Source organism: Simochromis diagramma, unplaced genomic scaffold, assembly GCF_900408965.1.
Source record: "Simochromis diagramma unplaced genomic scaffold, fSimDia1.1 OVJJ01000131.1, whole genome shotgun sequence".
NCBI classification, from domain to species: Eukaryota; Metazoa; Chordata; class Actinopteri; order Cichliformes; family Cichlidae; genus Simochromis; species Simochromis diagramma.
In genome coordinates, this window is record NW_024387200.1 from 11,248,012 (window position 1) to 11,273,796 (window position 25,785).

Consider the following 25,785-nt stretch of genomic DNA (forward strand, 5'->3'; position numbering starts at 1 on the left):
TTCCTGTAGAGGGCGTCTGAGTTATAAGTCCAGTCCAGTCTATTGTTCAGATGAACACCAAGGTACCTGTAGCTGTCCACAGCCTCAATGTCCATACCTTGGATGTTCAGTGGTTGCAGTGGAGAATGCTTGTGCCTGCGGAAGTCTACCACCAGTTCCTTGGTTTTACTGGCGTTGATCTGGAGGTAGTTCAGCTGGCACCAGTCCACAAAGTCTTGGGTCAGACCTCTGTACTCCTTGTCGTCCCCATCAGTGATGAGGTGACTATTGCAGAGTCATCAGAGAACTTCTGCAGGAAGCACTGGGTGGAATTGTGGGAGAAGTCTGCAGTGTAGATGGTGAAGAGGAACGGAGCCAGAACCGTTCCCTGTGGGGCCCCCGTACTGCAGACGACCCTGTCCGACACACAGCCCTGAGTCCTCACATACTGTGGTCGGTCGGTGAGGTAGTCCAGGATCCAGGTAGTGAGGTGATGGTCCACTCCAGAGTTCACCAGCTTGTCCTTTAGAACCGAGGGAAGAATAGTGTTGAAGGCACTGGAGAAATCAAAGAACATGATTCTCACAGTGCTCCCAGCGGTCTCCAGGTGAGCGAGGGAACGATGTAGGAGGTGAATGACGGCATCATCCGCTCCAATGCCAGGCTGGTAGGCAAACTGAAGTGGGTCCAGTGATGAGCTTATTAGGCGCCGAAGCTGAGCCAGGACCAACCGCTCCAGGGTCTTCATCAGGTGGGATGTCAGAGCCACCGGCCTGTAGCTGTTGAGGTCCTTGGGGTGTGAAGTCTTTGGCACTGGTACAACACAGGAGGTTTTCCAGAGCTGTGGGACTCTTCCCAACCTCAGGCTCAGGTTGAAGAGGTGCTCCATCACCCCACACAGTTGGTCCGTGCAGGACCTGACGACCCTCGAGCTGATGCCATCTGGGCCCGCTGCCTTCTTGGCTTTAATCCCCCTCAGTTCCCTCCTAACCCGGGTGGTTGAGAGAGACAGGCTGGAGCCTTGTGTTGAGTGTGTATTGGATGCTGCAGTTGGGGGTGGGGGGGAGTGAGCAGGGTGAATAGAGGAGGTGTGAAGTGTCTGAGGTGGAACAGCAGCAGTGGGGGTGGGTGAGTCTGCAGCCGATGTTGCAGACTGCCTCATGGCTGAATCAAATCTGTTGAAGAAATGATTCAGTTCATTTGCCCATCTCACATCCCTCCCAGGCAGAGAGTTCTGCTGTTTGTGGCCCGAGATGGTTCTGAGGCCTCTCCAGACTTCACCAACGTTGTTTTGTTGAAGCTGGTTCTCCATCTTCTGCCTGTAGCTCTCCTTCCCATTCCTTATCAGTCCCCTCAGCTCTCTCTGCACCCTTTTCAACTCCTCTTTGTCTCTGGATTTGAAGGCCCTCCTCTTCTGCTTGAGGACGGTTTTAATTTCTGGGGTAATCCAAGGTTTGTTGTTGGAGAAACACCGTACAGTCCTGGTAGGTACAGTGTTATCCACACAGAAGTTTATATAGTCAGTAATGCATGTAGTAAGGCTGTCGATGTCCTCTCCATGGTCATCACAAATCACCTCCCACACAGTCGACTCAAAACAATCCTTAAGAGCCTCCTCGCTCTCCTCTGACCATCTCTGTACTGTGCGGGTGGCTGGTGGCTCCCTGCGCACTAAGGGCTCATACACAGGGACAAGGTGCACCAGGTTGTGGTCAGATCTGCCCAGGTGAGGGAGAGGTGATGAACTGTATGCCTCTTCTGCATTGGCATACAGTAAGTCCAGTGTTTTATTGACTCTGGTTGGGCAGGTCACATACTGGGTGAAGGTGGGCAGTGTGGAGTCCAGTGAGGCATGATTGAAGTCCCCTGATATTATGAGAAGGGCTCTCGGTGATTGTGTTTGCAGTCTGCTGACCACAGAGTGGAGAGAGTCACAGGCTGCATCCGCGTTGGCCGAGGGGGGGGACATACGCTGTTATCGCGATAACATGCGAGAACTCCCGGGGCAGGTAGTACGGACGCATGCTAACGGCTAACAGCTCAATGTCTCTGCTGCAGAGTTGCTCTTTTACAGTGATGTGCCCAGGGTTACACCATCTGTCGTTCACAAAAACTGCCAGTCCCCCTCCTTTCCTCTTACCGCTGTCTCTGGTCCTGTCCGCTCGCAGCAGCTGGAATCCCGGTAGTGTCACGCTTGTGTCCGGAGTTAGCGATGTTAGCCACGACTCCGTTAGCATCATGATGCTACATTGCCGGTACTCCCTCTGTGACCAGGTTAGCGACATGAGTTCATCCATCTTATTGGGCAAAGATCTTACGTTTCCAATAATGATTATGTCATTGTCACCCATTCCTCCCTGAAAATTTGTTAAACCATTAAACCACTTTCTCTTGTTCCTGAAAAAAAATCAAAAAGAATATCAGAAGGTGCAATAATACAAGTGTCATGAAATCAATATCCTTATTTTCCTATTAGATTGTTTTATGTACTTTAATAATGAAGGTTTGTAGAGCAAGGCCACTTTTGACTCACAAACTAAGTGCTCAGCCAGACTAAAAAACAGGAAGTTTTAGTGCACAGCCATATTAATAGCTAAGACACAGAAAAGAGGAACTTTCCATATAAGCAATGTTTGAAACTGTGTGACGTCTGAAGTACAGAAATAACACCATATGAGACACATGTTGAGCTAAAAATGTTAGAGCTCTTGCAACTGGCGTTTGAGCTGTGCAGGGGTCTCTCTCTTCCGGAAGATGATTGAATAAAAGAAATATAAATGTTTTAACACACTATGAGTCGGTTTTCTCTGTTCTGTCATGGGGACAAAAGAATCGGGGTTAATATTTGGTGTTTCCGCCCGGTTCTTCGTGCAACAGAGAGAACAAATGTGGCCGAAGGTTGGATCTGATATGAGGCGAACAGAAGACCGGTCTAAAGAGATTTAAAGGTAGGCACAAACCTGTTCAAAAAGCAAATTTGTGCATATTGGCTGAATTCTAAATTATCTGTTCGCTGAGTGGATGATCTTAACTATTAAATTGGCTCAGTAGTGGTAAAACTAAATTCTTGAGAATAAAGTGAAGCTTTGAAGTAAGGATAATGACACTGTGAGAAAAAGACAGTACTGAGATAAAAGTAACATGAGATGTTGTGGTAAGAGAGAAAAGAGACCAATGTGTGTTTAGGAAAACACAGGATCATAGGTTATTGGTCATTTTATGGGTTAATAAGTGTCAAGTTCAGGATATGTGCTACCCGTTAAAGGGGACGAAGAAACCAGGACTAAGTTTTAAAGATGAAACGGGTTAACTTTATAGAGGTTGTTTCCAAACCAGTGACAAAAGTAAAGTAGGACCTTTTACCAGGAAAAGCTAATTGTATCTTTTGGAGTTTACAGTGTACACTGAGGGAAGTCAGGAATAGTTTTAAACTGGGATTCTAGTTGAAAAGGGGGTGAAGGACGTAGATTTAGACAGCTCACAGCCTGGCGTAAATGCAAGGTGCTGTCTCACAACTTGATTTATTTGTTTGATTTATTTTTATGACAAAAATAATAAGGAAACATTGAAAACATACAACCCGTTGAGGGGACAGATAGGGTTGGGCAATTGAAAGGTTTTGTTTTGTTTAGCATGATTTTTTTTTGTTATATTTTAGCTTTTAACATGGAGCACGCCTCTCTGGAGCTTCTCTCCTGATGCTACCCCCAAATAAAACCCATCTCCATAGAGACTGTGTCAGCTCCCAAACAGACAAAAACAAACTAAAAGCCAGCAGTAAACAACTTAAACATAAACAATCACAACGAAAGAACAATACAGAATCCACGTCTGAACCAAAGAGTAAAACAGTGAAATGTGGATTATTAAATATTAGGTCTCTCTCTTCAAAGTCTCTGTTATCTCACCCCAACCAATCACAGCAGATGGCCCCGCCCCTCCCTGAGCCTGGTTCTGCCCGAGGTTTCTTCCTGTTAAAAGGGAGTTTTTCCTTCCCATTGTCGCCAAAGTGCTGCTCATAGGGGCTCATATGATTGTTGGGTTTTTCTCTGTATCTATGAAGCGCCTTGAGGTGACTTTTGTTGTGATTTGGCGCTATATAAATAAAATTGAATTGGATGGAATTGAAGTAAACTTAATGGGATAAATTAGGAATTATGTTGTGTTTCTTCTGTCATGGGGACAAAAGAATCGGGGTTTAATACAAGAGTATAAAGATCAACAGCAATTCAAAGAAAATATATATTTACTGATGAGTACTGGAAGTACTGCTTTTTATATCCCTCAATATGTAGCAGTGAAGAATAGAACAGATCTTTTTTCAGGATACAGCATTAAAGTAATGGGAATAATGTTTGCACTGCAGTAGGTCAAAGAAAGTAACCAAAATCAAAGTTCCATCATACATATAGCTTTTCAGCACATTTCAATCAGTCTGGAAAATTATCATGTAGACTGAATATTATTATTATTATCACATCTTTCACATGCTTTTGGAATTCCACAACAGGGTTTCAGAAATGTAATTTACCCAAATTATTGCTCATGTACAGTTAAAGGGAACGGAAAGGTAGAGATGCAAATGCACATTTCATTAAAATAATAGGGAGTTAAAAAGCAGCGCTGAGGATAAAATATCATTTAGAATCATATATGGAAAATTACTGGTGTATGTAACTAACAATATCCAAAAGGAGTTGAATATAATAAGGCAGGAACTCAAAGAACACGATGCTTATTACTCCCTTGAAAAGAGAACATATAGGATTAAACCATGTACTCCATAAAAAAGCAAAACACCCAACAGGTCTCTGTCTTTAACGTAATACACCAGAAAGCGTTAAACATGTATGGACCAATTGCACAAAGTATGTGGAAGAGAGACGAGAATTAGTTATATTCCCCACCGCACGCTGTACTCCATCCACACGCCCTTCCCGTAGGTGGCGCTAATGCGCATGTCAGTCGGTTCTCCACTCGCCATTAACGTCCGAAGAAAACGAAAAGAAACGGAAGAAGAAAGTTCAGCGGGACCAAGATATAAGAATTTATTTACTGTGGTACGTAAGTTTGCTGGTAGCAAGCATCATCATTGAATTTGATCTTTCAGCCGTTGCATTGTTTTGTGTGCACGCTTCAAAGACGATGAGAATTGCATTGTGAAAAACGCGGTAAGGATGAGTGACATGAGCACCTCGACGTGTTTGTTTTTTATAACCTTTTAATTACCGTTCAAAATACATAACACGCCTCTGTTTGCATGTGACGCAGCGTGACTAGCGCGTTTTCTTTAAAAAGAAGAAGAAGCTAGTGTCAGTTAAAAATATAACGGGACGTTAACGAATCACACAGCCCCGTTAGCGTAGGTAGGTTGAGCCAAAGTCTTTGTTCTTGAGCATGTGACATATTCTTAATCTGAAATGCGGAAGTCAAGAGCTGCGTTCCTGGTAACCAGTTTAACTGAAATGGTTCCCCAACGTACTCATGGTTCCCCTTCAGTCGACCCACTCCATATGGGATCACGCTTCCGGGTGCCCTGGCTGAAACCCCACAGCTACGATGACGTATGTGGCTCCCGCTCGTGGCATCATCCCTCAGTTCTTGCACTCTTCACCTCGATAAAGAACACCTATGCTGAATTGGGCTAGATAGCTACTGCTAGTTAGCTCTGTTGCCTGCTGCCCCTGTTGTTTTACTGGTGTTTTGATGGCAGAGCTGCGGGGGCGCGTTCGCTGTATTGTTCCTCTGCTGTCAGATGGAGGCAGTGTAGGAAGTCTGTGCTGGTCAGTGGACGGCTCTTGCTCCAGCTGCGGAGGAGAGGGAAGTTATAACGTATAGAAGGCCTAAGAGAAACAGTGTTTGACTACAATGACCTGGATGACTGAGAATCTTCACAGACATAGTGTTAAACATTGAAAATTGTAACTACGGCCACTGGCTGTGCTACTTTTTTAAAAATCTTTGAGGCTGTAATCAAATCTACTGTCTTTGGCTTTACTTTTGCAAGTAGATTGAAAGCATTCCTCTGTTTCAGAGACTTGGAGAGCGATCCATGCTTTCATTTTATCTTTCCTCGACTTTTGTAATACGTGTCAGTCTGTCGTCTGTTAGCTGACTGCAGCTACATTGGTTAGCACCCTCATACCTTTCTGATCTTTTGAACTGGTAGATCTTTCAATATCATCTGCAGACTGCCAAAGCACAGAGGAGGTCGGCCTTTGCTGTGACTGCTCCTAAACTGTGAAACAAACTGCCTCTTCACATCAGGACCTCCCCAACATTAGGCACTTTCAAAACATGTTTGAAAACCCACATTTATTCCTTGGCTTTTAAAGCAGAATGAGTTCTGACTACTTGTTCTTGTACTGCTTTACTGCTTGTTCTGACTGCTTGCTGCAGCACTTGAGTCAGGAGCAATGTGCTATATAAATAAATGTGACTGACTTTTGTTGTTGTACGCTTGTTCATAATATCAGTCTGTACATGCTCCCGATAGCTTTTCTTCAAATTCTTTAATTCTCAATCGCTTTTGCAACTTTGTACTTTTGTGTTACTCGCAGCAACAACTCCACCTCATTGTTAGTCCATTTAAAAAGCTCGCTGCTTTTCCTCTACATTTTTCCGCCACATTTCAACAAGTAAATAAACAGCAGACGGAAATGAGGCAGGTCGAATCTTCTTGCGTTTCACGCATGCGCAGGACTGGAACGTAAGCGTTTTCAGCCGTTTCAACTTCGTGAAAACGACTGAAAATGCTAGTGTGGACGCGGAGGCGAAAACGCCGTTTTCACATTTATCCAGGCTAGTGTGGTTGTAGCGTCAGTCTCTACCACTCAAAGCGGTTGGTGCCTGCAGAGTGCTAATTCAGAATCATCTTGTGCAGCATTTTTGCTTTGATCCTTTTGGTACTCATTCCACATCTCTACCAACTGCCTTTGGGTTGTATGCCTCTCCCTTCTTAAACATGAGCACTGTCTCCATGTCCAAAGAGCTCTAGTTTCATCTCATGTGAGAAAGGAAGTGCTACCAGTGTGTAGAATCTTTCTCCCAAGTTGTCCTTAGCATACTTTAGTCTGGCTTGAAGGTGTTTCTTCTGCAGAAGTGTAGTTTTTCTTGCTCTGCATTCTCAGTCTCTTCCTGTACAGTGTCCTGGTGATTGTCTTCGATCCATCTTAGTTTAATAAATACCACACATTATCTGAAGTTAATTTTGAACTTTTCCATAACTTTGTTGTTCTACTGTAGTTAAATTACTTAGATGGGTTAGCTGTTGTTTGTTGCATCCTTTGCAGATTCATGAATTTGAATATATATTTACTATTAGTCTGTAATGAAATAACAGGGCTCGCAAAATCGCTAGCCCGACGTCCTGGGGCTAGCGATTTTTCCAGTCGGGCCCTGCCCTGCCCATCAGGCTATCATAGGAAGGAAAAATATATGTCAATGCTTTTGCGTTCTTTCGGAAATGTAGCTGGGTAATTATGTCATTGGCATCGGTGAGCCACTGTCAATATGTGACATATTGAAATCGCGTTTGAATTTGCGCTTGTTTTTTGCTTTCACTTTGCAATCGCGCGAACTGTGTATAGAGAGCGACAGCGCTGATTGGTGAGTGATGATAATTTGCGCACCAATTCCTCTGACGTCGTCTTATCAATCATTAGCTTACTATGCAAACATGACAAGTGAAATCTCCCGCAGCAAGCTTAAACATGTGAGAGGTAGGGCTGGGCAAAACGATTATTTTCCTAATCGATGAATCTAGCGATTCATTTTTCGATGCATCGATTAATCTAACGATTCATTTTTCAATCCGATTCGATTCGATTCGATTAACGATTTTTTTTTGCCCATTATTTGACTTGTATAGCAATTTCACATTTACTAATTTATGTATATAAATGAAAAACACAAATTTATTCATTTGAAGACCTTTTAATTAAAAAAAAAATTGCAAAATAAAGTTGTAGAGGTCGTACAATCAATACAATAGAGATAGCATTTAACAAGAAATGAAATGTGCAAACATATATAAAATTGAGGAAAAGTTAACAAAACATTTCAAATAAATAGCAATAATGGTGTCTTTAAACAAACAAAATGTGACATTCACTTTGCTTTCTGCCAAAAAGTGCTCTTCATTCACAAAACAAAATCCACAATAACATTGTACTACAATCTTCTGTTTTTAACAAAAAAATTAAATGTTTTGCAAAACAAATATAACAAAGGAAATCATAGCAAAAAATTAATTATATACAAACAGCAGCAATGGCGTCTTTGAACAAATAATGAAATGACAAGTTACCCCTAAGTAGGACTCTGTGACCAGACTTGTCCAAGCGTCAGTGATAAGAGAGATTTTGGATGTGGCTTTTTTTAGTTCATTCCTTAGTTTCTCCACTGAAGTTTCATACTTTCTCTCCATCATGCTTGTAAAATGACGCTTAGACGGCAGAGTGTAACCTGGTTGGAAAGTGGTCAGCATTTCTTTGAATCCCTCACCCACAGCAAGTGGTCTCTTGTCTTTTAAAATCATAGATAAGACGCACTCAGTAAGTACAGCCACCTCCTGGGGGGTGCATGGTGTACTTCTTCTCTGACAGTAGTCCTCCAGACTTTTCTGTTTATTCCTGAAATCATAAATCACACACAGCACACATATGAATTCGAATAATTACTAAATAATTATATGGAAAGCATAATATCAAAATAGTTTGATAAGGATCTGGTTTATATATATATATTTCTATCTCACACATATACATACACACAGTTATCCCATGTGCTTTCATAGCATAACAGTAAGAGGTTAATAATAATCCCCAATGTTGAACATACAGTGGGGCAAAAAAGTATTTAGTCAGCCACCGATTGTGCAAGTTCCCCCACTTAAAATGATGACAGAGGTCAGTAATTTGCACCAGAGGTACACTTCAACTGTGAGAGACAGAATGTGAAAAAAAAATCCATGAATCCACATGGTAGGATTTGTAAAGAATTTATTCGTAAATCAGGGTGGAAAATAAGTATTTGGTCAATAACAAAAATACAACTCAATACTTTGTAACATAACCTTTGTTGGCAATAACAGAGGTCAAACGTTTACTATAGGTCTTTACCAGGTTTGCACACACAGTAGCTGGTATTTTGGCCCATTCCTCCATGCAGATCTTCTCGAGAGCAGTGATGTTTTGGGGCTGTCGCCGAGCAACACGGACTTTCAACTCCCGCCACAGATTTTCTATGGGGTTGAGGTCTGGAGACTGGCTAGGCCACTCCAGGACTTTCAAATGCTTCTTACGGAGCCACTCCTTTGTTGCCCGGGCGGTGTGTTTTGGATCATTGTCATGTTGGAAGACCCAGCCTCGTTTCATCTTCAAAGTTCTCACTGATGGAAGGAGGTTTTGGCTCAAAATCTCACGATACATGGCCCCATTCATTCTGTCCTTAACACGGATCAGTCGTCCTGTCCCCTTGGCAGAAAAACAGCCCCATAGCATGATGTTTCCACCCCCATGCTTCACAGTAGGTATGGTGTTCTTGGGATGCAACTCAGTATTCTTCTTCCTCCAAACACGACGAGTTGAGTTTATACCAAAAAGTTCTACTTTGGTTTCATCTGACCACATGACGTTCTCCCAATCCTCTGCTGTATCATCCATGTGCTCTCTGGCAAACTGGGGGGGGGGGTCTGGATGAATTAACGGGTAAAAACTAGCGTTAGTAAAAAAGTTGAAAACTTACGGTGGTTTGTCCTTTGCAGAAGCTGCTCCTGGATGCAGTCGTTTGAAGTGCTGGTGCATAGCCGTCGTGCTTTTATGATAGGCCATTTCCATCTCACAAAGCCGGCAAACGACTGAATCACTTCCTTTTCTGTTAAAATATCCCCATACTGTAGAACTGCGTGTTCGGGTGGAGTGATTTAAGTTGACTGCAACTGCCTCACTCATGATTCCGCTACTCGCTGCCGCCATGTCTTTTTTTTGAAAGTGACGACACATCAACGCAGATTTTTTTTACGTCGACGTATTTTTTGCGTCGACGTAATCGATTACGTCGACGTAATCGATTACGTCGACGCGTTGTCCCAGCCCTAATGCGGACCACTTATGTGCACCCGTGTAAATAACATAATGTTCTGCCGGGTGTGTTGTTGGTTTTCCCTCGATTTCTGAGTCGACAAGCGCCTTTGTTACTGGGACCAGTCATTTTAAGAAAGGCCCCCATTAGAACCCATGAGAAATGCAAGAAATGCATTATTGCTCAGTCTGCAATATCTTTCCCAGAACAAACACCAATTGCAAATAACATACTAAAAATAAAAATGAAAAATCTGTTTAAAACAGCTACTATGTTGCAAAGAGTGAACTACCACTGGCACAATTTAGCAGTCTTTGCAAACTTCAAAAAGCAAATGGCCTCAATCTTGGTTCCACTTGCCTCTTACCCGTGACTTCAGTGGAAATTTCAGATTCAGGATCTGACACAGACTGATTCATGTCCTACACAGGTCTTACAAGTTCATAGAAATTTCTGTTCAATTAGAACCAAGTATTTGAGTTGATGATTGTAATTTTTATACAATGTTGTAATTTGTGTTTCAACAATTTTTTCATTAATGTTTTGTTTCCATTACAATATTATACTTTAATGTATAATATTGTAACGGAAACAAAACAGGAAACAAAACATCAATCAAAAAATTGCTCTTTTTTTTTTTTTTTTTATTCGGGCTACTTAAATTTATTTTGGGCTACCAAAAACTGAAGAGTCCCTGCCCGAAGGGCTACCAGGGATTTTGAAATTTTGCGAGCCCTGAATAATCAACATTTTTAAGCTAACAAAACCTTAAAACTGAACCTTAAATACCTTTTTGTAAAATTTTGGTTATCTTTATTTTATAAAATTGAAAGTACATCAGAATTAACAACTTTGTCCAAAATTAGTTTCTCTTGCCATTACTGCTGTTGTTGCAGGAAATTCGTCAGTATGACCACCACAGATAGTTCCAGAGAGTTTCTGGGAGGTTTAGCGTTAGTAAAGTATCTCAGTGTCTTTATAATATTTTTTAATAAAGTTTTAGTTTCTATCCTTAGGCAGGGAGGAATTATAGCATCGTCTGAGAATTCTGAAGGCCCTTTCACATAAGACACGGCATGCTCTGCGCTGGCTGCTGCGCTCTGCTTGTACGTCGTTTTTTTGTGCCCGCTCTATAGCTACTTTTTTCATTAGTACTTATTAAGATCAGCTCGCCATGACTAAACTCAGATCGACTGGTTTTCCATTACAATCACCTAACATGCATGTTTGTTGTTATAGCAATGCGGCCAAGTGTCCAATGACGTAATTAGTATGTGACATGAACCCTACAACAAAGGTGGACGTCGAGGCAACGATATACCCGGTGCTTGATCTATGGCTGTTTGTCAGACTCGGGGGACCATGTCGTTGTTTTGTGTTTTGTTTTTTTGCTTTTTTTGTAGCCATTTTCCCTCATTGCCAGGTTTCAAAACTGGCAGTTTTGATTTGCATAAGTAAGACTTTCTCATGACTCATTGAATGACGCCACTGATCAGCCAATCGGGGGCACACAGTCTGACTCTAAATATTGTGGCAAATTGTGGCGAGATGATGCAAGTAGGTACTAATGAAAAAGAGGTTATGTACCAGATTGCTTTGTTTCCACAACACTGCTTTCCTTCCAAGGTCCCCAGAGCTGTTGAATGGAATGACTTACTCAACGGCTTGGAGGGAAACTTGTGTCATAACGTTCATTGAACTGCACAGAATGTTTTCGTTGCATGCTTGAACTTAGGGTGACTGTAGTTTTAGTTTCAAAACTTGTGCGAAGGTATGTCAGCAGGCACGAGGACTCCTCGCTGGCGTGCTTGTGCTGTGCTTTGCTCGCTGCCGCTGGAAAACGTCCCAGGATTCCAAGTTTATCCGCTCTGCACAAAGTGCTCTGCCTCCTGTATCGTAGGTGTACACACTGAACACGATGAATGCAGGGTTAAAGGGTTTGTCTGTGCTAGGGGTGGGTGATAGAGATTTTGACTATACCGCTCTATCGCGATAGCGCATGTTGATGATGTCATCAAGCTGCGCCTGTTTTGGTCGAAAGCATTGCAGCGGCTACAACCATTATCATCTGCAAATGATGGCGGGCGACAGTCATAGCAAAGAGATGAAGCACTTCTGAAATATGGGGAAAGCTGAAAACTGCGCTTCCTCCACTTCCGTAACATTGATTCATTACTGTTGAATTCTCTCGCAGCTGCTCTGTTCCCATGTTGTTGCAGTATATTAATAACTAACCTCGTATTGTGGATGAATGATCTCAGTTGTTCTCCTGACTGAAGTTTGGCCCGTGTACAGCATCCTGCTATGCGATTACATTTGTCCTTGACCACCAGAATCCGTCACGTTAACTTTTATCGAGTGGAAAAAAAGTTGGCGTTCATCCTCCAGCTTCACTGTGCTAATGTTATGCTAACATAGCTGTGTCGCTAGCAATCACGTAGCACAACATTATATACCAGGTAGTCCAACTTCAGTAACCCTGCAAACGCCACTGCTGTTTAGTTTTCTGTCTTCATTTATGTTGGAAGTGGCAGCAGAGCTGTACGTTTGAATTAGTTTCAAAAATCTCTGTCAGAACATGGTATGTCATGTTTAGGTGGAAACTAGCGAGCTAACTTCCTGTTAACTTCTAACTCCGTTAAATTTAATAAATTCTGTTTTCATGGATGCCTGGATGTTAAACTTAATTGTTACACCAGATGATTTAATTAAAGATGAAAGAATTTAGACCGTTTTTAACTCTTAGTTTTCGTTTGACTTTGGGACCTGAAGAAGACGGAGTTTTGGACCTAGATTACTCCGCGAAGCTCCTCACTACGGCAGCCGTAATGCTCTGACAATCCATCAAAACATTTTTAACAGATTTCTGCACACCAAAATCGGTTCGAGGTCAGTAAGCACAACCAGAATTCATACATAAGGCACACTCGATTTTTGAGAAAATTAAAGGATTTTAAGTGCGCCTTATCCACAGTATTTCTGATTTCGCGCCATTACCCCGATTCATAGCGGAAGCCGGTTTTTTACTTCCGCTTGCGCTGTTGTTGACAGTTGCGGGGTTACACCTTCACTGTTGATAAAGATTTCTCTCACTGCAGTTTCTTTTACCTGGAGTAAATGGCAACACATCGAAGGTGGATACACAGTAGAGATGTTTTAAAAAGCAGCGAGGACAGTTCAGTTGCAGTGCCTCACCCGTCACTTCTCACGGAGTGGGTAGATGACATGAAACTATGGCCCGATGTTAGCTACATCGACATTATTAATTACCTTGTATTTTCCGAAGGCGTTGATGGCGAGGAATTACGTAATTACAAGAGCAGCGAGGCGTATAATTACCTGCACAGCAACAAAATTGATCAAGTACTGCTCAACAAACAAGGCGACTTTATTTTTCTTAAAGCAGCTGTAGAGCCGAGCCAGAGTATTAATCAAGCGAAACACTTAGCATGGGCAATGCTAAGAGAAAGTGGAGTAGTGGAGACAGTCGGCTGTTCCTGTATCGCCGGATTAGGGAGATCATGTAGTCATGCGGCTGCTATTCTGTGGAAGGTATATCACTTATCTGGATATCACAATGTTTAAATCACTGAAACAGAAACACTGGACTGGTCAAAGGCTGTGATTAAGGAGTCACGCTACTGCCATCTAGCCAAGTATTACGTGGAGCACTGTTTACATGTGAAAGCCACTTGTTAACTTTGGGCTGTATGCTGTACAATCACATGAAGATAAAATATTAAAAAAAAATAAAAGACTGCACATTAAGGTCAAATTTACAAGACAAGAAAAACTATAGTTATAAGAAGTGACACAGGGTAGTATAATACATGTTTGTTTATATATATGTATATTTGTACACACACACACTACTTTGAAAAAACTTAGACTGTGGGTGTATATTTCTGCATCAGTAACTGACTATTAATATGAAATGGATAATATGGGTGACTTTGCCAGTGTTTATATCTGTTTTGGATATGATTCAGGTGTATTGACCCAGGGTCATATCTATAACATGCAGGACACCAACCGTGTACTGCTTTTGTTAGTGTAAACTTCCTCATTATGTTAAATCTACTATTGACAGTGAGAAAAAACTATTAATGTTTGTTACAGGTGCAGAATGCTGCGATCAGTGGAAAGACAGGGCTTGCGTGTACAGACGAGCAGCGCAGGTGGAATGCAGGGACAGCAAAGAACCTTGAACCTAAACGTCTAAGCCAGATAAACTTCAGACATCACAGGGCAGAGCAGCAGTATGATGTGAACTCCCGGACTGCAGTGACACAATCTCTCCCTAACACACCATATCACCTTACACATCAAGACTTTATTGACAGTGTTAGCAAAGCACCAGTGAAGCCACTTTTCCTCCTCAAGAACACATTAATTGGAAAGTGTTACAATGCCTCGCCATCTGCAGGTCCTCACCGCAACAGTAAAGTTGATGAGCAATTTTTTCAGCCACACCAAGCACACAGTTACAAACTAAGCTGTAATCCATGCAGGGCATTCTACCAGGCATATATTCAAGTTTCTGAAGAGCAAGCAGAACAATTACAAGAAGAAACAAAAGAGCAAAGTGCATCTGATTTGTGGCACAACTGCAGGAAAATCAGACTTACAGCAAGCTCTGCTAAAAAAGTTCCAGTACGTGCCACCACAAAAAATGACAAATTTTTATCTGAGCACATGTACCCTTCCTTTCGTGGGAATTATGAAACAAACTATGGTAAAGAAAATGAAGTTAGAGCTTGTCATCAGCTGAAAGAACAGGGTATGAACATCCTTCACATGGGTAGTGTTATCAGCATCCAGGAGCCATGGCTCTCTGCGAGTCCTGACGGGGTCATTGACTCAGATGTGCTTCTAGAAATAAAATGTCCTGTGCCAACTTATCCTTCACTCACGGAGCAGCTTACCCAGAAATGCAGCGATATCAAACTGGTAGATGAGGAACTGCAGCTGCAGAAAACTGGCAGCAGAGGCTATTACATGCAAGTGCAACTTACAATGTTTTGCACAGGGCTCAAGACTGCCACACTTGTGATCTGGACACCTACTGAGCATGTTTCATTTACAGTGCAATATGATGAAGCATTTGTAAAGGAACAAGTAAAACGCTTGAGAGGATTTTACTTCTCATATTTCTTACCTCGACTTGTAGAGGAATATGCAGCAGGACGGTTTCAGTTAAATGAGAGATACTTGAAGATAATGGGCAAGGTTTAATGCATGTTACAACTATAAATGGGACAGTCAGACACCAACATGTCTGCAGAGTTTGGTCTCTGTCTTGTGAATGAAAGGAGACATTCAATATGAAATCTGTTAAATATTTCAATACAACTAAAATGTACGTAGTTGCAAGATATGGTGGGAAATGAATGACAAACTGACAACATTAAATGTTGTGAATAGTTCTGTATTTCTGTAATCTTCCAACACAAAAAAATGTCAAGAATGCACAACTAATTATTGTAGATTTGAGAAAAACATTTTTCATTTCATTCATTTAAGAAATTTATCACATTGTGGTTGAATAAAAAAGTAATAATTGTTCAATTGATTGATTGCTATATATATATATATATATATATATATGCACACACTGTGTCACATCACATAACCTTTCTTCTAGAACACAAGATATAAAAGTGAGACCTGGAATTATTTACTCTCTACATATATGTACATCAAATTTTAAAATAATTACATTACACTACACAACTTTATGTCCAGAGTACCCATCTTAATATCCCCAAGTCCACAATTGTTCATAACATACACAATTATTGTGTATCACGAATGAGATCCTCTCTTAAGTTCACTAGAGCAGCACATATTCTCAGTATCTTGTCTACTTTAGGAGCCATGCTTATAGGAACAATTTGTGAAAGTATTTTGTAGACTTTCAAGCGTCTGATTGCTCTTTCAACATGGATTCTTACATTTGCAATCCGACGTGTGTATGTTACCTGTTCCTCAGTTAGCGGTCTACGTTTTTTTGTGAAAGCGGGTATTACTAATCTAACTTTTCTCTCAAAGAGTAAGTCTTTAATTGTAAAACCTCTATCTGCCATGACTTCATCACCAGGTTTTAGGTATGTTAATATTCCAGAGTCCATTGTGATAAATTTGTCACTACATCGGCCGCCATATGCCGCAGACACAAACATGATTAGTCCACATGGTGCAACAGCAACCAAATATTTGACTGTGTTGTGTGAATAATAATGGCTGTATGATTCCCCTCTTGAGCCCAGATTTCTGGGTTTCTGTAAAAGGGTCTCACTGCAGTCTATAATGCAGGTAGTATTTGGAAAGTTCTTCTTGAAGGCTTCAGGCATAGTTGCTTGAATAGTTTCTTTTGGCAGCCATGGAATTAATGGTCGGAGAACTTCCTCCAGCTTGTCTAACCAGTGTGAGATGATCTTGCTGGCCATGCTTTGTGATATATGAAACTGGCGGCTTAGGTCACCTATTACACGGTTACTCTTTAATTTCATAAGTGTCATGAGGACTTGATCTCGGACAGGCATGGTAAATTCATTGTTGTCATATCCTTCCAGTGTCGACACAAGTGTGTTAAATGTTTCTAAGTCTATCCCAGTGTACAGCAAAGCGTCTGCATCATTTTGAAGAATGAAATATGCAACTTCATCACACTGAGTCATCTTATCCTGCACATCTTTTCTGCGAGACCTGTTGCAGTATTGATGGTCTTGTTGCGAAGGATCCTCCCACTGTGTGTGGACTGAGTGCAGATGTGGCTCAGGGGGTTGTGTGGAGATGCTGGCCTGGTCTAATTCCACTGAACGTAACACTGTGGAGTCTGAATAAGACAAAAATATGATCAGATGTACAGTCAAACTGTTAGCATAAGAGAAACTAAAGTGTCACTTAGCTTATTACATTTTTGAGTGAAATTTCTCATTCTACATTTTTTCACACAAATGCAAAATCATAAATGTCAACATAAAATGTTCCTAAGTCCCCTAAAAATTTGTCACAATTTCATTCAATTACTGTGATTAGATTTTATTTTACATTCTAAAAAAAAAGTCACAACTGTTGGTATTTTGCAAAGGTTGCCTTTAACGTTTTTACTTGAGTTTTCTCGACTTGAAAAAACATGTTCTTTATAAACACAAACCTAAGACCTTTACAGCCCTTGGAGCTAATCTTTTGGCATTATTATTATTATTATAAACTTTCGTTAAAATTGAGACTTTGCTGCTAATAACCAGCTAGTGCTGATACGAACGCCATTCACCATAGGCTATTATTTAGTAAAATTAAAGAATTGCGTGTTTAAAATGCGAAACGGTGGCAAACCACATTTACACTTTCACTTACCGGGTACAGATTCTGTGTTTTTGTTCGTATTACTGGAAGCTGTCACACTCAAAGTGGTCCGAGTGAGCTTTCTTCTTTTCTTCGGTGGGGGTCGGTCATAGCCCAGATAAAGCTCCGGGTCGGGGTGTAGCTCTGTGGGCTTTTTATCGATGAAATGAAAGGAGCAAACATAAACTCTCTTTGGAGGGTGTTTGAGTCTTAAAGCTGCCAGCCACGCTAGTTTCCGATCCTCCTTCCGCGGCATAGAATGCAGTGCGTAGGGCGGTGGGCACGGACAGGCCTTTCTAAGTTGTTGATGCTCAAGGCAAAATGTTTCTAATGCGTTTTTCAGTTTTCTTGAATTATTGTGGCAGCCGACGACAGCACACGTTGAACCCGAGCTCATCTTCGAACAGGTAAAGCCACTTATTACCGCACAAAGTAACTGATTTTGTTGTTAGCAACGACTGAACGCGGGGTCTCGCTTTGAGTAACCGGAAGTATAAAACCGGAGAACGGAAGTAGTGGTCTGTCATGGCAGCCTACGTACGCTCTTACAGAAACCTGTGGATAGTGTGGAAAATACGTTATACAGAAGAAAAGAATATATCGTGATATATATCGTTACCGCACGTGCTTCAAATTATATCGCGATATGGATTTTAGGCCATATTGCCCAGCACTAGTCAGAACGTTGTGGACCTTCTGCTCAGTCATTTCTGATTTAATTTTATGGTGTACAGTTTGGACATGTATCATGATTGCTGTAAAATTTCAGCTTCATAGATCAAAAATGTTTTTTAAAAATGGTCTATTGTTAAATATATGCAGATTTTTAATTTTCACTTTCATTTATTTGTCTTGTTTCCTAGACAAGGGGACTACTTAACTGAAGTCATCGTTTGAAAGACTGCTCTTCAGGCAATACTTTCTGAATGTTCCAACAGTCAAGGAAGTCTCAGGACCTCAGGACAGCCTGGTTCTCCTGACAATTGGAACTCAAATCAGGGTAGCCTTTCTGCATCTTGAAAAATCAGAAGTGACTTGCTGTCAAGAAAGCAGTGCACAATCCCACCAAAATTCCATGGAATCCACTGTCTACAAAAATCACAATTGTGCACTGAATTACAGCACCCCAAACCCAAGGATTTTGCATTTAGTGTGTATAGCAGTGACAATCAAACAAAAAGAAATACTGGCTTGAGTTCATCAGCACATGTCCTTGTTTAACACAAAGGAATATCCTCTCTTGAGAACTTCATAAGACAGCCTTCTAACAAAAGTGGACAGCTTGTGGAATTTTTAACTGAGACTTTTCCTAAAAGTTTCTAATATACAATGCTGGGCTGAAGCAAGGGCTGCTCCACTTCATAGAGAGAGAGCCCAAATGTTTTCTTTACAAGATCAGTCTTCTTCTGTACCTGAGAACAACGCCTCCACATCATCCCCATTATTTTGCATCTCTCCAAAAAAGGAATCTGCTAATTTCAAATCTTCCAAGATTGAACCTAATGTTGATGATTTTTCAGAGGAAAAATGTTTCGAGAATCAGGAAGTGGGAAGTTTCCTCCCCCGAGTTTGTGAGCAGAAGGAACAAATCCTAGATCATTCAGAAGGAAATGTTTCCACCCCTTTTCAGAAGCTCTCCCCTTCTTCTCTCAGGGATCAGCCAGCTGAAGGTGAAGTCTTGGAAGCTGAAAAAACCAAACGGATCACAGATGATGAAATATTAGACTTTATCGAGAAAGAGGTTGCGTTACTATATTCTACCGAGCGGCAAAGTTTCAGCCCTGTTCTTACTGAGCAGTGCACTACTGCAACTGGACAAGAAGATGAAGTGAAGGAAAGCAAAGGAGCTGAGTTCTCTCCCACGTCTCAAGAGAAATGTGATATATCTGCATCAGAGAAACATGTAGCAGGTACACTAAACTCTGCTGTTGACAGCTCAAGACATGTTCATAAAAATGTTGAGAAGTATTCCAGTGTAAATTTTACCAGTATGAAAACATGACCTTGTTTCATGGCAAACCCCCAAAAGTGGATTCTGTCCATCTGGACGTAGCATTTTCAGTGGGAGAAACGTTTCATCCAACTGGCTTCTTCAGTCTGAGCTGACTGCAGGTTTCCCCAATCTTAATGATCAAGGAACTGACCCCCTAGCCCATTGTTCCTTCGGTGCTGCTAGTGTCAGTCATTATGCAAATGTACTGTTTATAAGATTGGGGAAACCTGCAGTCAGCTCAGACTGAAGAAGTCAGTTGGATGAAACGTTTCTCCCACTGAAAACGCTACGTCCCGATGGACAGAATCAACTTTTAGGGATTTACTTATCTGTGTGATTGAGCATGCATCAAGACATTTCATGGGTAACTTTCATCTCTTTACATCCACAGATTATCAACGTGTCGTCTTGGACATTGCTCCCACTTGCATAAATAATGAAGCAGAGAGTCCAGTGACTGTGACAGCAGTTTCTGGAGTCACCGTGTCAGAAGAGACTGAAAAGTACCCAGGATTAACGGTCAGCTGCAGTTCCTCACAAGGAGAGCGTGAGAGACTCAAAGAAACCGAAGGCACTGGAGATCAAGATCAAAATGTAAACAAACAGACACCTCCATCTAGACCTGAAGGTGCAGATACATTCTCTGCTGCAGTTAGAAATGATCCAGAATATGAACAGGGTTCATCAAAGCCAGACATGCACCTTTTAAACACAAACCAAGAGGAAGTAAGGTTTGAGGACCCTTCATATGAAGATATAAGTGAAGATGAGAATCCAGAAGTTGATAATAATGACGAGGAGATGCCTTCACCTTCATGTGACGTGTCTGAAGCCAGTAATATGCAGTTTGGACGTGTGCAGAGTCAGGCCGAGCTTCCAAAGAACCAAACACTTGGCATAGCACAAGATTGCTCTTGTCCATGTTTTGTTGAAACTGAGGATGGGTTTGAACGTTTCTTATGTCCTAAATGTGACGGTGAGAAACATTTAGATTGGCAAGCAAGCTGCTCTTTGAGCCCCCTTTCTGACGCACAAGATCAAGAGGAGACTGATGAGGACGATGATTGGCTTGTTATGCCTATTAGCGTATTAGATGTTAAATGGGAACCAGCAGATGAAGGTCAGGCTGACCCAGAAACTGTTTCACAGCATGATGGTGAGCATGAAGACCAGGTAAAACAAAGTGACACAAATCCAGCTGTCTGTGAGGTACCCGGATCTGTTCCAAACCATGTGCCAGCTTCTGCTTTTTCTATGATGGAGGTTTTTGAAACACCTTCTCATCTAGCAAAAGTCATACAATCTAGAGAGACAATGCAACAGTCCTTCATGGTGCCTTCTTCCTGGGGCACAACTGAGACTAAAGCTCAGAGACCACAAAATAGGGAGTCACATAGTGCTCCTGATGACAGTTGTGAAACTGACGATAGTTCCGATTACTCTGCTGATTCAGGACGTAACTATCTGACCGTGTCCAAACAGTGGTTAAATAACCTGTCAGCGCCTGCGTCAGCAGAGAAAAATGACTCTGGTTCTGTAAAAGAAAATGAAGACCATGAGATGGCAAACTTACAACCAAGTCAAACGGGGAACAGAAGCAAGTCTTCAGAAAAGGATGACATCATCAACCTTGATTCTGACACCGAGGATGAAGGTGTCCAAAGCTGTCCAGAGACAAAAACAAAGAGATTATTCTCTACGCGCACAGAGAACAGTGGAGCTGCCAGCCTTAATCAACTGAAGAAACCTTCTCCTGAAACTGTGGAAGGAAACTGTCAAACCAATGGACGTACATCTATAGATTTATCCAGATGTTGTGACGAAGTGATCCAGAGTGGGAACCCTGACCTTTCACAAAGGACAGAAAAGTGTAATAATACTGGATCTCACCATGGTAGAAAAGCACGAAGCATTTCAGATGATCCTGCTGTTATAGTAATATTTGACAGTGATGATGAAGAAAAACAAAGCAGCAGACGGGTAAAGAGGAAAGGTGCATTCTCTGAGTCAATGAGTGGAGGCAGTACTTCATGTGGAGAACAAGTGAGGGATATTGAAAAGAAGGGAAGTCCTAAAGCAAACAGCAGAAAGCCGAGTATGCCTTGTGCAGATTCACCAAAGTCACAGCATCAGTCCAAACGTCAGCAAACACAGATAAAAGAAAAGAAACAGGATGTAACCTTTAGCCAATCAGATAGTATAAAGAAGAGAAAACTGATTAAAGTTAAAGTGCGTCCTGAGCGTGTTCAACAAAACGACAACAGACAGACTACTTCAAAAATCATGGAACAACATCGTGATTATGCACAAAATAGTCTTCATGTCAGCCAAAACACCCAAATCAATTTATCATCAAAGAACCGCTGTGAGAAGCAGTCTGTGGACACGGAGGTAGACATCACTAAAGCTCACTATCACCACGTTCAACAAAAGGCACAAAGGCAAACCTCAGAAATGGTCCAAAGAGAAGTAGAAAAACACCTTAACAACAAGGAAAGAGAGACTAGAGTTCTCTCGTCAGAAACGGAGGACAGCGATGATACCTTGATTTATATACAAACCAGTCCACCGTTCATGAACTACCAACACAAGAACCCCCAGTCTGCGGACAAGGGAATGGGCTCCATTTGCCATCAGCATGTTGAACAAAAGGCCAGTGAACATATGACATCAAAAACAATGGACAGGAAGGTTAAACAAGACCTGAAGAAGCAGAAGAGAAAGACTAGAGTTCTCTCATCTCAAACTGAGGACAGCGATGATACCTTAATTTATGCACAAACTAGTCCATCCTGTTCTGATAGCGAGGATGACTCCACTATGACTCCCGTGATTCCTCGCTTTGTTGTTCAGAAGTCTTCTTCATCTAGTGATTCCCTTAAACTTCTAAAACAGTCTACAGTCCAAAGGCGAGGCAAAAATGAATCCCAGGCAACTCCAGAGACCCCCACAGAAACCAGCAAGACTGACTCTAAAAAGAAGAAACAACAAGGGGCTAAAGGAAAGCTTGTATCCAACCCAAAGCCTATAAGTGATGCACACCATACAGAACCGTTGTCTAGGTCTGCGCATAGCTCATCTAGTTCCAGGCACTGCTCGTCCTCATCCAAACTACAGCGATCTCACTCTGACAGAAACTCTTCAACATTACATCAGTCTCGCACTCCTACAAAGGGCCCGTCATCTTCCACATCCATGCAGTCATCAGCAAAGGAACAAGTGTTCAGTGACTGGCGAAAGAGCTTTGTCCCAACCAGGAGAGACCGAAAGAGTAGTCTGGAGAGTAACCTGAGACCAAGGAACAATTACGAGTCGCTAAGAGAAGCCAGAGCTGGACCAAGTCAATGTGACAAGCCACACAAACGGAGACACAGCTCCTATGAGTCTGTACCTCCTCTGATGAAGAGGCCCAAGGATGAAGCCATACAGATAACGAAGGCCAGACATCAGGACGCTTCATTAGTGCAAAGTGTGTACTTTTGAAGTCTCTAAAATGTTTTAATTGATTTGATTCATATATTAATAATAGTCAAGTTCCAAATTGTTATTTTAAATGTGTTTGATCTTGACTGCATGTTTCTAAATGTAGGATTTCCTCTGAGCCAAGGCTACAAGTGGAAGAATGAAACGAGCGTCATGGCCGACAAAAGGTGATGCTCAACATTTAATATCGACTGCATATAAAAGATTGGTCAAGCCTCCAGGTATGAGCAGTAAAACCAATACGGAGATCCCTCTAACTTTCCTTTGGCCAGCAGAGAGAAGTAACTGTGTAGGGCTGTGCGATATGACCAAAATCTCATATATATAGATGTCTTAATATCCCGATATTAAGACATCTATCGTCCGATAACGATATAAATCACAAAAATGTAACATTTTCTGTAAATTCTGTGAATCTCGGGCAGCTCGACTTGCGTGAAGTGTTTCCAGCTGCGCGTCGTGTAGCTGAGTCGAGTGTTTTAACCGATGCATGAAACGATAGATTTTTAGACATAAGTTGTAACGGCGCCGTTTTCTTTGTGAGTATTTATTACACGGCGTGCTGCGGGGAGAAGCCTGTTCTGACGTTTGAGTCTAAGGTTTATTTTTTAGCACCTGGCGGCTCTTTTTTGCTTCTCATCCGTAAATAATCTGCTCTTTCACGTGATTCAGTTTATTTTGAAAAGTCTCAACAGGATCTTGAGCTTTATTGTGAAAGGTTTATGTGGAACAAGCGGACACGCGGTGGTTTTACCGTTGTTGTTGCTAACGACAACGCATAAAAACAAATGCTTGTCCGTCCGTAGTGTGGTTATATTAAATATAAGAGAAAGAGAGAACTTTAACTAATTAATATAGCCACTACAGGGACCATAATAATGATAATGAAAAAATATCGCTGTAAACCGTTTATTTTGCGACACCACGAAACAAACGATTGCGTAAAATGAAACGATAGACGTTTTTATATCGTCATCCGATATATATCGTTACATCGAACAGCCCTAACTTGTAGTTGTTTCGACATGTGGGAAAACTGCCTTGGCTCCGGACTCTGAGTATTTGATCTGCTGCTGAATTTGAATCTGCTTTTTTAACTCATGCTCAAGTCCAAAGGGTTTATTTAACAAATTTAATGTCCATGTAAAATCACTAGTATTGGTCAGTTTACAGGTTGAATGAGGCCATGTCAAATATAATGTGAAAATTGTGGTCTGGGCTTGTTATGTCTGGTTTTAAATAGCTAAGATATCACGTGAATATGCTTCACTTGAGGCTTCACAACAGAGCTTGAGTAAAGAGTCATTGATAACTTGCTGTTTTGTTTTCAAAGTCAAAGAAATGCAGTGTACAGTATGACCAGGTTTTCTGAGGTGTGTCCTGTGTTTCACTGTGTGCAGACCAAGGAAAAGGTTCAGCTCTCCAAGACCTCACCACTGAAGGGAAAAACGCTCTGCCAAAGAGGCATTCTGTTGTTTTTGTTATGACTGGTTCTGTGTTTGATTTAATAAAGCACTTGTGTAAAACAACGTGACGTTACATATAAAACTATAAGATGTTCAGCATTTTATGTGTTGTACTTGCTATATTATATACACTCAAAAAATACAGGAACACTGAAGTTGCACACCAGACAATCTTGAAAATGAAAGTTGGAAATGGGATGGAAACTAAAGTCATCAATGTTTTGATGGGTCCATTCTAATTCTAAGCAAACACTGACTTGTTCCCGTATTTTCTGAGCAGTATACAAACATTATTCTTTGTTTTCTTTGGAAACAGAAGTGCCTGTATGAAAACCCAACATGCAGCTGTTTACTGTATTTGCTCTGAATACTGTTCATACTTGAAACTTTGTAAATAGTTTGTTGAATTTTTTTATCTATTCATTTATAAGCTTTTTTTTCTTACTCAGAAAATTCTATGCACCACTTAAAATAGCTGCATATTAGAAAAAAAAAAAGCCTTATTACAAGAAGTGCTAATAGATTCACAATTGTTTGAATGTCTGTTTCACAGGATTTTAAATGCAGTATTATGCTCACTCTGTTTAAGTGATGTTCCCCAGTGCCTGTGTGAGTCCTAAACCCATCAGAAGGTTTCAAACCGCTGACAGGTGAAATGAATAAAAGTTGTTACAATGTTCTGCTAGAAAAACATGGGCGCTGTTATTTGTGGGATTGTTATTTCATCATGTATTGCTCACCTGTGGTTGGGGAAATAAGTACTTGATCTGTTGCTGAATTTGTTAGTTTGCTCACGTACAAAGAACTGAAAAGTCTCTTATTTTTATTGTGGTTTTATTTTAATAGTGAGAGGGGATATCTGAAAAATATAGCAGATTCTTTGCATAATCGCAGAGAATACAGATGTAAAATCCATAGACATGGACATAGCGATAGACAGGAAAACAGCCCCAAAGCATGTTTCCATGTCTGTGCTTTGCTGTAATGTAATTTGAGGTCATATTCTGCAGGCCAGTTGTCAAGTCCAGAAGGAGAAAAAATAAAAACGACAGGTGCAAAGGAAGCGGTTCCAGCCTATTTTAAGATAAGATACCTTTATTAGTCCCACGAGTGAGAAATTTCATGTTAAGGCTGCCGACCTATTGCACGCGGTGCCATCTTACCCTCCGACTATACATACATTACACAAAAACATCACAAGGGGAAGACAGGTCAGAGAGGTACAACAATGGAAAATGCACCACATGAGGAAAGATAAGGAGAAAAAAATAACTCCCCCCAGACTGAGCTCCAACAGGGAGATCAGTTTGAGAACAGAGAAAAACACCTCTGCACATGAAAAAACTCTTAATACACCAAAGAAGCACATGACAAGCAACAGGGGAGGGTAAAGGGTGAGAGACAGCCAATGTAGACAGTACGTCCGGGCCT

General features: G+C 41.3%; 3 protein-coding genes across 6 annotated transcripts; 2 read left to right on the top strand and 1 right to left on the bottom strand.

Moving 5' to 3' along the window:
* The first annotated feature begins 4,485 nt into the window (after nt 1-4,485).
* Nucleotides 4,486-25,387, top strand: LOC120745565. Of its 4 annotated transcripts, none has more exons than XR_005698658.1 (5): nt 4,486-5,039; nt 18,276-19,322; nt 19,797-22,874; nt 22,995-23,109; nt 24,289-25,387. XR_005698658.1 is itself a non-coding variant. In XM_040050553.1 (5 exons), exons 2-5 carry the CDS (start codon nt 18,791-18,793, stop codon nt 24,326-24,328), a joined length of 3,711 nt encoding a protein of 1,236 aa, XP_039906487.1. In that variant the 5' UTR covers nt 4,497-5,543; nt 18,276-18,790; the 3' UTR covers nt 24,329-25,387. The 4 variants fall into 4 exon arrangements, 3 of the variants coding, with proteins under 3 accessions (XP_039906487.1, XP_039906486.1, XP_039906485.1); XM_040050553.1 differs by having other exon boundaries at nt 4,497-5,543; nt 22,995-23,055; XM_040050552.1 differs by having other exon boundaries at nt 4,497-5,150; nt 22,995-23,055.
* Nucleotides 13,025-15,624, top strand: LOC120745574. Its single transcript, XM_040050569.1, has 2 exons — nt 13,025-13,614; nt 14,182-15,624. Exons 1-2 carry the CDS (start codon nt 13,180-13,182, stop codon nt 15,295-15,297), a joined length of 1,551 nt encoding a protein of 516 aa, XP_039906503.1. The 5' UTR covers nt 13,025-13,179; the 3' UTR covers nt 15,298-15,624.
* LOC120745577 lies at nt 15,579-17,910 on the bottom strand. Its single transcript, XM_040050571.1, has 2 exons — nt 17,425-17,910; nt 15,579-16,900 (listed from the first exon to the last, which is right to left on the bottom strand). The coding sequence occupies exons 1-2, from the start codon at nt 17,807-17,809 to the stop codon at nt 15,858-15,860; spliced, it is 1,428 nt and encodes a 475-aa protein (XP_039906505.1). The 5' UTR covers nt 17,810-17,910; the 3' UTR covers nt 15,579-15,857.
* Nucleotides 25,388-25,785: the final 398 nt, after the last annotated feature.

What these genes read in the sequence shown, in the direction of transcription:
- LOC120745577 (XM_040050571.1), bottom strand. Translation starts at nt 17,809, where the DNA reads ATGAGCTCGGGTTCAACGTGTGCTGTCGTCGGCTGCCACAATAATTCA. An exon ending in AAACACAGAATCTGTACCCG is followed by an intron (nt 16,901 to 17,424) that starts GTAAGTGAAAGT and finishes TGTCTTATTCAG; the next exon opens with ACTCCACAGTGTTACGTTCA.
- LOC120745565 (XM_040050553.1), top strand. Translation starts at nt 18,791, where the DNA reads ATGTTTTCTTTACAAGATCAGTCTTCTTCTGTACCTGAGAACAACGCC. An exon ending in ATCAGAGAAACATGTAGCAG is followed by an intron (nt 19,323 to 19,796) that starts GTACACTAAACT and finishes TTACATCCACAG; the next exon opens with ATTATCAACGTGTCGTCTTG. An exon ending in AGCGTCATGGCCGACAAAAG is followed by an intron (nt 23,056 to 24,288) that starts GTGATGCTCAAC and finishes CACTGTGTGCAG; the next exon opens with ACCAAGGAAAAGGTTCAGCT.
- LOC120745574 (XM_040050569.1), top strand. Translation starts at nt 13,180, where the DNA reads ATGGCAACACATCGAAGGTGGATACACAGTAGAGATGTTTTAAAAAGC. An exon ending in CGGCTGCTATTCTGTGGAAG is followed by an intron (nt 13,615 to 14,181) that starts GTATATCACTTA and finishes TGTTTGTTACAG; the next exon opens with GTGCAGAATGCTGCGATCAG.